The sequence below is a fragment of the Falco cherrug genome, chromosome 2 (genome assembly GCF_023634085.1).
Source record: "Falco cherrug isolate bFalChe1 chromosome 2, bFalChe1.pri, whole genome shotgun sequence".
Classification (NCBI taxonomy): Eukaryota; Metazoa; Chordata; class Aves; order Falconiformes; family Falconidae; genus Falco; species Falco cherrug.
The window spans coordinates 17,620,475-17,632,932 of record NC_073698.1 but is presented as its reverse complement, the minus strand read 5'-3'; the positions used below and the strand labels follow the sequence as shown (position 1 = coordinate 17,632,932).

The 12,458-nt window shown below is 38.3% G+C and overlaps 1 protein-coding gene across 1 annotated transcript in view; it reads left to right on the top strand.

Moving 5' to 3' along the window:
• The window catches only part of GUCY1A2 (guanylate cyclase 1 soluble subunit alpha 2), a 178,127-nt gene that overhangs the window by 111,440 nt on the left and 54,229 nt on the right, over positions 1–12,458 (top strand). Inside the window, exon 6 of the mRNA XM_055701809.1 lies at positions 2,911–3,054. Within this exon, the coding sequence (XP_055557784.1) occupies positions 2,911–3,054 (144 nt within the window). The remainder of the gene's footprint in view (positions 1–2,910; positions 3,055–12,458) is intronic.

The window sequence follows — 12,458 nt, the reverse complement described above, 5'->3', positions numbered from 1 at the left end:
AGACAAGCTGAGAGAGTTGGAGTTGTTTAGCCTGGAGAAGGCTCCATGGAGACCTTATTGTGGCCTTCCAGTACCTAAAGAGGACCTACAGAAAAGCTGGAGAGGGACTTTTTACAAGGGCATGTAGTGACAGTACAAGTGGTAATGGCTTTAAACTGAAAGAGGGTAGATTTAGATTAGATACAAGGCAGAAATTCTTTACTGTGAGGGCGGTGAGGCACCGGCACAGGTTGCCCAGAGCAGCTGTGGCTGCCCCATCCCTGGCAGTGCTCAAGGCCAGGCTGGATGGGGCTGTGAGCAACCTGGTCTGGTGGGAGGTGTCCCTGCCCATGGCAGGGGGTTGGAACTAGATGATCTTTAAGATCCCTTCCAACACAACCCATTCTATGATTCTATGACTCCATAGAGTCATAAGAGAGGACCAAACCAAAATGCCATGAACAACCTGAATTATAAGAAGTCCTGGAGCTTTTAAAAAAAATTATTTCAGGATAGAAAACACATAATTAGAAAATTTGTCAAATCTGATTTTGAAGGACTGAACAACTTAACAAATTAAAGCTTGATGGAGATTCTCAGCATGGAAATTTCAGCCTAAATGCTTAGCTGGGTAAAATGTTAGTAGTGCCTAAAAATGGTCAAAGAATGGTAAATCATCAGACAACCTTATCAGTACTCATCACTTCCAGTTTCAATGACCAGGTCAGTCTCAACAGTCCCAGTCATTCTCCTGGTTCTCCAGTATTACTGTCAGAGGAACTTTGTATGGATAAGCGCTTTAAAGAGTATCATACAATGGTATTAATATTTTTCTTTTCAGGGTAAGGTTAACACGAGGCAGCTTCGGTTCCATTTTTCTGCTAGTATCCAGATACGTGCAGTGCAACTCTGATGATGCTACTCATTCAGTGAGCGCAATTTATCTGTTAAGCTATTTTACACAGCTATGGAAATTTCACAAGGGATAAAAGCTAACAATAAGTAGGTTTGCCTGAACACTGCAGAAACAGTATATAGTCCCAGATCTGTACTTGCTTACAGTGCTGTAATGCAACTAACTTCAGTGGAAAAGTAATTTTGAAATTAAATCATTCATTGAGGAGCAGAATTTGTCTTTCAGTTTTGTATTTGATGTCATAGATTCAGCTTTTTTTTTGTAGTAACCCCTTTATTTCTATTCAAACGGGCTATGTTCATCCACAATTTTTAAGAATGACAATGGATTTCTGCTAATTCTTCCTTCTGATGTAAAGAGTTTTTTACCATCTATTTATTAGCCATCCAGATGGCTAACTTCTGATACTTTTTCTCACAATGCTAGTGTATTTTCTCCTTTAGTTTCTATATTTTTCACCAGCCACTGCAATATACTTGCCCATCCATTTGTCTTTGGAAAGGTGACCTTTCTGCTTCTTGAGGACAGAGATCCTGAGATATGGCTTGGGTAAAACAGGCAGGCAGACAGCAGTATTGATTGTTCCCATGTGGTTTTTCTATATACATGTACTATTAGGAGCTTTCAAAAGTGACGAGGGAGCTCTAACAGCTGCCTTAGCTCTCAGCTCATGAGAAACCCTCAGCTTCTTCTATCTATCATCCTGCACAATCAGCAGGAAAGGCTGAGGTGCCAAACTTGGCAACAGGCTTGTAGCAGCTTCTGTAAGTTTGATGGTGGGAAGTATTTGCTCCTACTGCTGTTCAGGATTCATGCTCTGGGTACATTTACATGTAATGCTTACTTTTTGAGATACTATTTCCAATTCTGTTTATTAGGACTGGAAATTTATCTGAGAAGGTCCATATCTACTAATATTAGTAGAATGAATCCCTGCAGAGAGAAGAATCAGCTGTGTTTATTCCCTGAATAACTCCTTGCTCAGTGCCTGCTTTCTTCTCACCCTAGTCTTTGCTGAAGTCTTTTCTGCTATTTCTGCAGTTGTGAGCAGGGTGAAAGTCAGATTAGTTATGCAGCAAAAACCAAAGTAATCCCTGAGGGCTGAGTTTGCTTGGGCATGTATTAAGGGACTGTGTGCAGAGCATGGTGCAGATGTGTGGGCAAGCAGACTGCAAAACACATTGCTGTCAATAAAGCTGCAGAACTTGAGGGCTTCAGTGTTTCTCAGGCTGCCTTTATCCAGTGCCAGAGGGCTTCTGTAATTTCTTTTGCTCTTGCTTCCTCCTGAGGGACAGCTTTCTTTAAAGAAAATCAAGGATTAGAGGGAGGTAAGGCCTGTCTGAAGAGACCAGAGGGATCAGTTAGCTGAACTTGGTACCTGAAGGTAGGGAATTCACAGTCCTGTAGCCTGTATAGTAGAGAAAGGCAACAATTCTGATTTGAAAATAAGAGACAGGTGCTGTCAAAAGTCTATAGCAAGAACATCTATTTGTAAATTATCCCTGGATTCAGGAAGAGCTACCTGCTAATGAGAAGTTAGAAACTCTTCACTGTTTTTTTATGGTGATTTGTTTTTACTAATTCTCTTCCTGATACACTTTTCTAGCATAGCAAATAATAATTGCAAATTATAATCACATAGCGCTATTCTTATCCAACAGCAAACTCAGCCAGGATAGTGTCAAACAAAGCTGCATGCAATTTCTTATTTAGGAAAGCAGAGTTTTCTGTATTAGTACTATGGGAAAATGTTGTAATCTCTCAGCTGATGGCATACACTGTTGTAGATGTAACGATCTTCTTTGGCTATAATGGTGATGAACCACTATGCAATCACATGTCAGGTTTTGCCTGCACCTGTTTGCAAACTTAGGTAATTATGCTCCGTTGTCTAATTGCTTATTTTATGGATGTTTTGCTCACATCTTTTAAGCAATGCTATTTGTTTGCAGATAACTAATGGTAGGGTTCTTTAGGTATCATACTTTAACATCTGATTTGTCTGATTGCTGCAGGTGGAAACAATAGGTGATGCATACTGTGTTGCAGCAGGGCTCCATAAGAAAAGCCTTAGTCATGCTAAAGCCATTGCCCTGATGGCACTGAAGATGATGGAGCTTTCAGAAGAGGTTCTCACTCCAGATGGGAGCCCTATCAAGGTAAACCCTTTACTTTTTATTCACGGCTAGTCAATGGTACAGGGACCTGATTAATTCCATCATGTTCTGTCAGTAGAAATCTATTTATTGCTAGGAGAATTTAAAATTACATCAATATATATCACAGTCTTTTTTAATGGATTTATATTTCACTGATGCCAATCAACAACCATGTAAGATACACCTTACTTCAGTAAGCACAGTGGACCACACAGACTAGCTGTTGCCTTGTCATATGCATTGAATGCCTGTTTGTGGCTGAGGGCTATTAGATGCACTGCTGGGGCCCTTCTTCCAATTCAGTTTAGTATGAGAAGAATACAATTCACATGTTCCAGGACTGCCCCGTGCTACAAGCCAAAGCACAGTATACAATGGCAGTAGGAAATTTGCTTCAGAAGTAGGCTTCTGATATGATCTTCAGCAGTCATGTAGAGGCACTCAGAGTTCTGTGGCTCTAAGGGGCTGCATGCCTCTCTTCTAATTAGTTGTTGACCTGTATAAAAGAAGAGTATGTAGACTGCCTGCTCTTTCTCAGTGTTAATGTGCTTACTTCCCACGCTACTTCAGTTCCTTCTACTAGATTGGTACAGGAGGTGACAGGAGGTGGGAAACTGCATGTCCTTTTGTACCATTTTAAAGTTCCAATGCTGTTCTGCTTCTCTTGATATTATACCAACCTTGTAGCTTCTGGCATTTGGAATTGGTAATGTTTAGGTAGGAGATGAAGATTCAGCAGAGAAGAAAAACCATGGAGATATATATGTGCCTTTTCTTTATCAAGTGTCGGATTACACATTGTTTTCATTATGTGTACTCCTGTTTCTGCTTAAACTGTTCTTCCCATAATACAAACCTTTTGTTTTCAAAGAATATGGGGGTATTATGTAGAACAATTATTCAACACTGTCTAAAGCCTATAATAACAGCCATATGTAGCTAGATGAGAAGCCTGGACAGACTTCCCATGGGATGATTTACATCATAGTTGAAATGCATCTTGTTAACTGCAGTTCCTCATGTCTGTTAAAAAATGAGGGCTGCATCCAAAACGCTTCTCCTTCCCTCCCCCCCCCCCAAAAAAAAAAACAAAAAACAACCTGAAAGACTGTTTTGAAGGTTTAAAACTTGACAGAAAGGGGGTAACATTTTTAACAATTTATTCAGGGATGTTATGTGAGCAATAAAATTGTGTACTTCTGAGTTCCAGCTCATCTCTGTTAGTTGGGTCATATCTTGAACTCTATTCCTTGAATTCTTTTGTATGGTTTATCAAAAGAGATTTAATTAAAATGAATTGTTTTGCCCAGAAACAAGAGTTTGGATACAAGGCAACTGAGCTAGAAATTTCATGAAATATGGCAATACAACATTCAAATGAAAATATATTGAGTTCTGGATGAAATATTTTTATTGTTAGATAACAATGCTGCTGCTGATTTTTTTAAAAAATGTCAAAATGCAATATTATGAAAAATGTTATTCAAAAGGATAACTTTCTGAAAAAAATAAACTATGGATCTTGAAGAAATTTTTTTTTAAAGCTTCATGTGGACATTCATTGAACACAGAATAAGCATTAAAAGACAGATGTCTGAAGATAACAGAAGATATAACATTTTCAGTTTTGACGTAAGACTGTTTCAAAGGGGTATTAATTTAATCCTGTAAGAATAGATTTTCTAGATTTTTTGATGATTTCTGTTTTTTCCAATAATTATAGCTGCTTAATGCATTCAAGCTAAACTGTCACACGCTGGGAGAGCTCTCTTCCAGATCCTTTCCATCTTTTTGCTTTCTTTTGAGTGATTGCTGCCATTGTAGTGAAATTTTGAAGGTGTATGTTTTACTCTTGAGAGACAGTTTGTGACTGTTTTCATTACCACTCACTATTTTTCAGAAAATTCCTCATGATTTTAGAAGCTGTGTAAGAAAACTTGTAAAAGAAAGAATATAAAGACAGTGCAGAGGAAAAATGCTTGCATAGAATAAAATGTTAGGCATAAGCAAATATTTTCAAGAAATGCTAATAAACCTCGTTGAGAATTCAGAAGAAAAAAGTCAGTTCATCACACTTAAACTGAAAGTAAAGGTACTGAGAAACCCCTCAGTAGGTGTTAGTTGTCCCCTTCAGTTTTAGGTATAATAGATTTCAGGGCAGGAAGGAAAGTGATACCATAGAAAGTTGTTTTTACCTTTGTACCTAACCAGGCAAATCGTGTTTCAAAAAGCTTATCTGTCATAGAGATGTCTTGATTTGATTTAAATTATATTAATGTTAGGATCCCTCTCACGTGGATGTCTGCCCTGTAAAACTATTGAAATAAGGACTTTTGGGGAAGTCTAATTTGCCCTACTTTAGCTGTCTGCTCTAGGATGAGATGAATCACACCCTAAAAATGTGTATTTTCTCAGTTGTCTCTAAGTCTATGGACTTTAGCCTAAATGTGAACGTTTACGCTGTAAGCTTCTACACTCTGTCAGATGAGTCCTCCTACAAATGGCAAAGAACACGTAGTTTTTCTCGGTGATTATGTCAGTGATCGTCACAGGTTAAAACCTATGCATTATTTCTAAATTGAGTTGGCATGACTTTACCTTCCAGCCAATGCTGAATTGGCTAGAGTGATCTCTATTTTTGTTAGTTGTCAGTTTTTCACTTAAAAAACGTGAAGGTGCCCATTGTGCCACAGATTCCCATTAACAAATACTCCATGTGCATAATAATGTCTTAAAGCTGTGCTGAGGGAACTCCGTTCAGATTGGATATTAGGAAAAAGTTGTCAAGCACTGGAACAAGCTCCCCAGGGAAGTGATCATGCCCCAAGCCTGTTGGTGTTCATGTGTTTGGACAATGCTTTTAGATATATGGGTTAACTTCCAGGTTGCCCTTTGTGGAGTCAGAAGTTGGGCTTGATTCTGTAATATACCTGAAGTTTAAGGAACGCCCAGGTATGTGTCATGTTCACCTTGGACCCAGCTCAGAACCGTTAATAGGGGTCTTACTGCGTGACACATTTAACAATTAAGGCTTGTGATTAAAATATTTAAATATTCATTAAAATTAGATACAAATGCCTTGGAGCCTACATTGCGTATTTTGTAAGTGGCCTGACTTCTAAACAGTGAATTAAACTGTGCTATAGTGCGGTTACTTTTAGCTGGTCCTGTTGATATGGATGGTAAAATAAGTGTAGTATTTTGACCTCAGTTCTTGTCCACGATTCATGTTAACAAGCACAAGTCACATTTCCTGCGTACCTGCCCAATGTATTGAATATGGAATGCTGACGCAACTTTTGTTTCTTGTATCAGAAAATGTCCATCAGTGTTTGGATATTTGAAAAGAACTGGAAATCAGAGGGAAGCTTTCCTCATGCCCAACATTTAATATCTTTGAAAGCCTTCAGAGCTTCTGTGACTAAATTTCAACTTCATTCTTCAGGATATCTGGTAGCTGTTTTGAAAAAATAAGACAATTGCTTCACTAAGTCCGAGACAATTTTTCAGAACAAATTCCTTAAAAATAAGGGACCTTCTAATCTCAGGAGTAAACAACAATGTTCTGTTTTCTCCCCACCCCCACGCCCCAAAACTGGCTGATAAGCCTTAATGAAATAGGAAGAAATCATTCTCAGCCATTTTATATAATACATGACACCACAGTTATTTGAAATTTCTGTTAGCAGACTAACAATTACAGCAGGTATTCTGTTTCTGATTGTCTTATCTAGTAAGAAGCAAACACACTGAAGTCTCCTTAGTGTTAGCAGAGGATTTCTTTTGCAGAGGCTTATCTGTTGTTTAAGCTTTCTGAGGTTAGCACTGGAAACTGCCTGTTCAGGAATTATTACCCAGGTTTTTAGGGTGTGACAGATCCAATGTATGTTGAAGAGGCTAATTACTTAGGGGGCAACATTTTTTTAGATAGGGTCATTATGAATCTGTGTGGATTGTCCTAGTTGCAGAGATTTCAGCTCTAGGGAAACCTAACTGAAATTATGAAATGTAGTGCTTTTTATTTGATGATTACTTAATTAGATATTTCTAACTTCATAATTATGGTTTATGGAATATATGTATTTTCTAAATTACTTTGATGGACGTATTTTGTTGTCATCTCAGGACTGAATTCACCAGAACGTAAATATTTACTTTTTGTAGTGCTTGAAATGTTCATCCCTGTGATAGCAGTGGGTATCTTATTAAATGACATTTAGAGTCTTAGAAATTTAGGAAGGAAAAGTAAATTAATGAATAAAACCCCACCATATAATATAAATGGGAATTTAGGGTACAATTTTTTACCAATAAAATGCATTAGCAGACAATCAAATGAAGTTTGTTATCTGGGTACACGGTTGTCATTTGAAAGCATTCATTGTAGAAAAAACAAAAATACCTTGTTTGTACAACCACATACACTTTATGAAAAATCTGCCTATTTAGAGCAGTGCTCGTATGGCCAGTGAACAGTGATGGACTTCAGCATGGTGACAAGGTGTATGAAGCAGGTCTAGTTTATATCCAGATGATGCTCCTGCCCCCTGAGTCAGAGCTCATAGCATGCTGATGAGAGCACTGTGGTGTGCAGCTGACACCTACTCGGGCATTTTGATGCTTCCAGCAGAGACAAAGGCAGCAGAATTGAGACCCTGAGCCTGCGCTACTTATACCTGCATGAATAGCCTATGATTTGCAGGGTAATGAAAAAATGTTGTTTTGCAGAAAAAGAGTGAACTATATTACAGCAGTCCCCACAAATGATCAGTGTTGTAACAGAGTCTGCTCTTTTTGAAAGAAATATTTGTAACAGAAAATGGGCTGATCTTTCTCCTGTGAGTGATGGAGAAGGCTTCAGATTCCTGTATGATTTTTTTTAAACACAGTTCTATTTGAGGCAAAATCTCATTACTTTAGCATGAGCTAAGGCCTTGGTACAAAAGAACTTTTGGCTCAAACATTGCATGTAAAATTGGATATACATCTTTATCTTTTCAGAAAGACACTTCTTAGCCCGGAAGCACTCGTTTGATTTAGGTTCTGTACAATTAATTATACATAGTGTCCTATGACCGTAGTTTGAAAATATTGATTTAAAATTGCCTCCCGTATTTAAGTGAGTGTTACTTGAATTTGGCATATGCTTCATATTTTATATTTTGTAGATAAAGTGAGAGTACATTGTTTTAAATAGCTAGAGATAATGCTGTAAGAAGAATTCTCCAGAGCATTGACCTTTAGAGGTAAAGGTTGCAATGCAGATCTCATTTGATGTGTTAAAACCCATAGGATTTTATTTGTGGCATCACTTCTTGTCATGCTTCAAATCTTGCTTAATTCATTAATGTGGAGTGTATATCCCAAAGAAACAGAAAGGCTTCGTTTTCAGTTTATTGTTAAAAGGGCTGCTCTGCCAGAACATAGCTGGTTTTCACTAATGAGATTTCCCAAGATGTTATTCTCTAAGATTATCTGCTTATTTTTATAGTGTATGAAGGTGGTCCTAATAGGATACAGAAGAGATACAGAACTGGGAACTCACAAAGGAAAAGTGAATTATTTACAATGATGCAGCTGAAATTAACTGCAATTATGTAGATTTATTATCTACAGGTGTTCCTGTCTAAAACATAATGGTTGGGCCCTACCACAGTAATTCAAAACATGTTTTAAAATATGTTCCTCTGCAGGAGAAAAAATTCATGTATCTTTTAAATGATTACATTACAATAACATGATAATTAGGCCTGTAAATACTATAATCAGAAACTGAAGCAAATGCATACCCTCACCTTTCTTTTTGCTCACCTGCTAATGACTGGTTCATGAAATAATCTAAATAGAGTAGTGCAGAAAATTTCTAGCTGATCCTGGCTTCAGTTTGATTCATTTATTCCCAGGTGAGGTAGCTGGGACATTGTATTTGCTAAGCACATAGTCTGGTGGTCATCTCAGCTGTTTCTTTATTATCAAGATAGAGCGTGTGATGCACTTGAAACTTGTAACTTTCAGATGTGCATTGCTAAACCTGTTTTTTGTTGGATTTATAAGCTGCACTCAATGTAGTCTGGTGTTAGCACTATCAACACAAGAGCTGGTCTTCATCTATTAGCTAGAGAAAGAAAAACAGCATGGCAGAGGGACCATTTCACGTGAAGGGTCAGATTAACCTCATCTAGTTTAAACACAGTGTGAACAGCTACATCTAAACTTGTTACTGTAGCCCCCTCTTTAAATGTAGAAAGTAATTTTAGTTTGCATTTATCTGACATGCTTTCAGTGTCTACTTTATAATGAAATATTTAAATGTATATTTGTCAGATGATGTCCTCCCTCAAGGGTGAACAGGCTAATGAGTTCTCAGAAGGCTAGATGATCCCATGGAAGGAGCTGGACTGAAACAGGTTCAAATCTTTGTTCAGTCACAGCCTTTCAATCTAAATTTTAGATGTTATCCAGACTTTCTGTACTTCAACTTCCCATGTATAGGTGACAAACAATGTTTTACAAGTAGAACCTTTTCTGTAGCATGTGTAAGCTGTGTGACTTTACAGTCATGCAGCTGTGTTAGTTTTGGTTTGTGTTGTGTATTTAAATACCTGTGGTCGTGATGACTGGAACAATGAAAGTCTGAGTTTGATAAACCTCTAATCTCTGCTTGTCAAGTGGTAAATTTTAATGTGTGAGCTGTACCTCATCAGTAAGCGTACAGAAGAGATAAAAGGGCTCTGTGTATTGTAATGGCTTATGTCCACAGTGAGTGTGACAACAATTTACTATATAACATGGAAATGGGCAATGATTTTTACTATGTGTAGCATCTTCTGCTGGCTCATTAAGTATTCCCCTTTGCATGACAGTAATATGGCACTTGGGCCCAGAACACAAGTAGAGTGAAAGTGCCAACGTTTCCTTAAATATATGCTTCTTTTTTTTTTTTAGTTTCGAAATGAAGGGGCTATTCCCAAACTTACAAGGAGGGAGAGTAGTTTAACAAGTGTTGCCTGTGTAATCCTTTTCAGTGTTTCTTGCCTTGCTTTTAAATCAGATTGTGGTGTGCTAGTTTTATATTTATAACAATTTAGTGGTCTTCACCAAACATACGTCTTTACGTAAGCAGTGCAAAGTTGTCTGGTTTGTTTTAAATTGTGAAAGGCTGACCGCTGATGCAGGCGTTCTCATCAGTCCTTGTGAAAAGCTGCTGCGTTACTGCAGTGCTCCTTGCTCCATCTGTGGTTTCCTAGCAACTTTGCCTTGTACCTAATGTCTACATCAGACTGGAAGGTATATAATATCCTAATTCAGGCTGCATAACATCAAATTAGAAATTTCCTTGTGTTAAAAGAAAAAAATCGGAAAGAGTTCCACAAAAGAAACACCTGCATTAAGAGACTTCTTTACCAAAAATGACCAATGAGCCAGTGTAAAGAGTTCTTACTTTCACAGGCTTACCATTAGGACAGCACAGCTCCTTTGGGGAGCATTCAGAGCTGTGTGTCTTAGGGGGAAGCTTGATGCTTTTTCTTGAAAGCATGCTTGGGAGATAGTGAGCCAAAGCCAGCTCTGGTGACGGTTCCTTGGACCTGCGGAGAGCTCATTATGCCGTACCTCAGTTTGGCCCAATGCCTTTGGAAATGTGAAATGAGAAGAGCTGGTCTGTATTGAAGCACACCTTACTGGCACCTGGGAAATTGCAAGTTTTGTTAAGCTATCCTAAGAGAAAATGCACTTTCCTCAGCCTTCCAGTCATTTTCACTCAAGTGCTTCCTTTTGTCTGGTTTTAATAATTATTAATTGCTTTAAAGAAAACACAAAAACATACCCATTATTTTCAACTTCTATTCTTTCGAGGGGATTCTGTCATATCCAGTTACATTATACCCACTGTATGACAGTGTTACTGCATACGTGTTGCAATAACAAGGGTAGGTGGGGTTTAATATGACCAGTGGGTGCAGAGCAGCAACTTTGTGGAAGAGGCTGGTTAGAAAAATTAGGTTGATATTTATTCTGCTGAAGAAGGAAGATTCCCAAAGGATTGGTTATTCTTTCAGGTGACATGCATTTCTTGTTTTAATCAGGTACTTAGGTAGAGTCAGCAGTAGACGGTAAAGGCAGATTTTCAAAACTGCCAGGGCTTGATCCTGCACAAAATAAGGGGCATCCTGCTGTGTGTGCAATTACAGGGCAGAGGCATGATGTCAGGATTGGCAACCCAGTGTAAGCCCAACTTGAATTAATTAGAAGGCTTTTTTTCTGACTTCTGGAAGAGACCTGAGAGATGACCAAAGAGCTAATTAATAACATGAGGATCACTGAGAAGAGGTTTTGTCTTTGGACCTGGCCATTCTGTTCTCATGCCATGCTTTCTCTGACATTCCTGTCCTGCAAGTAAGAGGCACAAGCACCTTTCTAGCAATACTGATCTCTATGGCAAAGATAAAGCATACTTGTAGAAACCAGGGTAGTTACACAGGGCACGTTGTGGACTTTTCCATTGTTTTTTAGTTCACAGTGGCTACTGCATGCTCATAACTCTTTGTGACTCACAGTATTTAGATTTAGCTGAGTATAGAAATGCCTCTGTAATTCAGTCACATGTCCTGTTCCTTAAGGCAGACAAAACCTTACTATGGTGGCTGCACCTAGCTTGTAACTTTGTCCTAGTGCCTCACAGTGAGCAGATACATCATCTGGAGAAGGAAATGAAAGTAAGTACATGCCTAGGGAAAACTAGCAAGGGCTTAAAGATTCCTTCTTGGGATTTGTGGCCACAGGATGTGCAGATGGATTGCAGGGTTAGATTTAAAGGTCATGGTGTGACATCTTTCACTGGTCTGATTCTCACGGTTCAGCAGTTGTTCCAGACACAAATGTTTCCAAGTAATACTCCAGATGTCTGGCTAGTAGTAAAGCTGGTTGGGAATTTTCCATAGAAAACACTTGCTGACTGAGAACACTGAATGATCAAAACCAAAAACTTCCATAGGAATTTCTTGGCACACTTTCATCAGGAAAATTTACCAAATTTTGGTAAATTTCTGATTAGAGAAAAACTTGATCCAGAGTAAAATAGAGAGTAAAATAGAATAGTTACTAGGACAATCACCTGGAAAAAAGAGGCTTTAAACAGAGTAAAGCATTGAAGTTGTGTCCTTTATGGAAAAAAAACCAAACCACCAACCCTGCTTTCTTGGTTATCTAGGATGGAAGATACCCTATTATACCTGTTTTGCCCCTGGGCTTGTGTTGAGGCACTTTGTGCGGCTGCCAAAACTTCACATTCTGGTTTTGACTGTTTCAGTTAGTGGAGAACTTCCATGCTGAAGCATTTCTATTGTTATTATTGTGGCTCTTTATTCAGACAAAAAGAAAAGCAATAATAACAAGAACAACAGCAA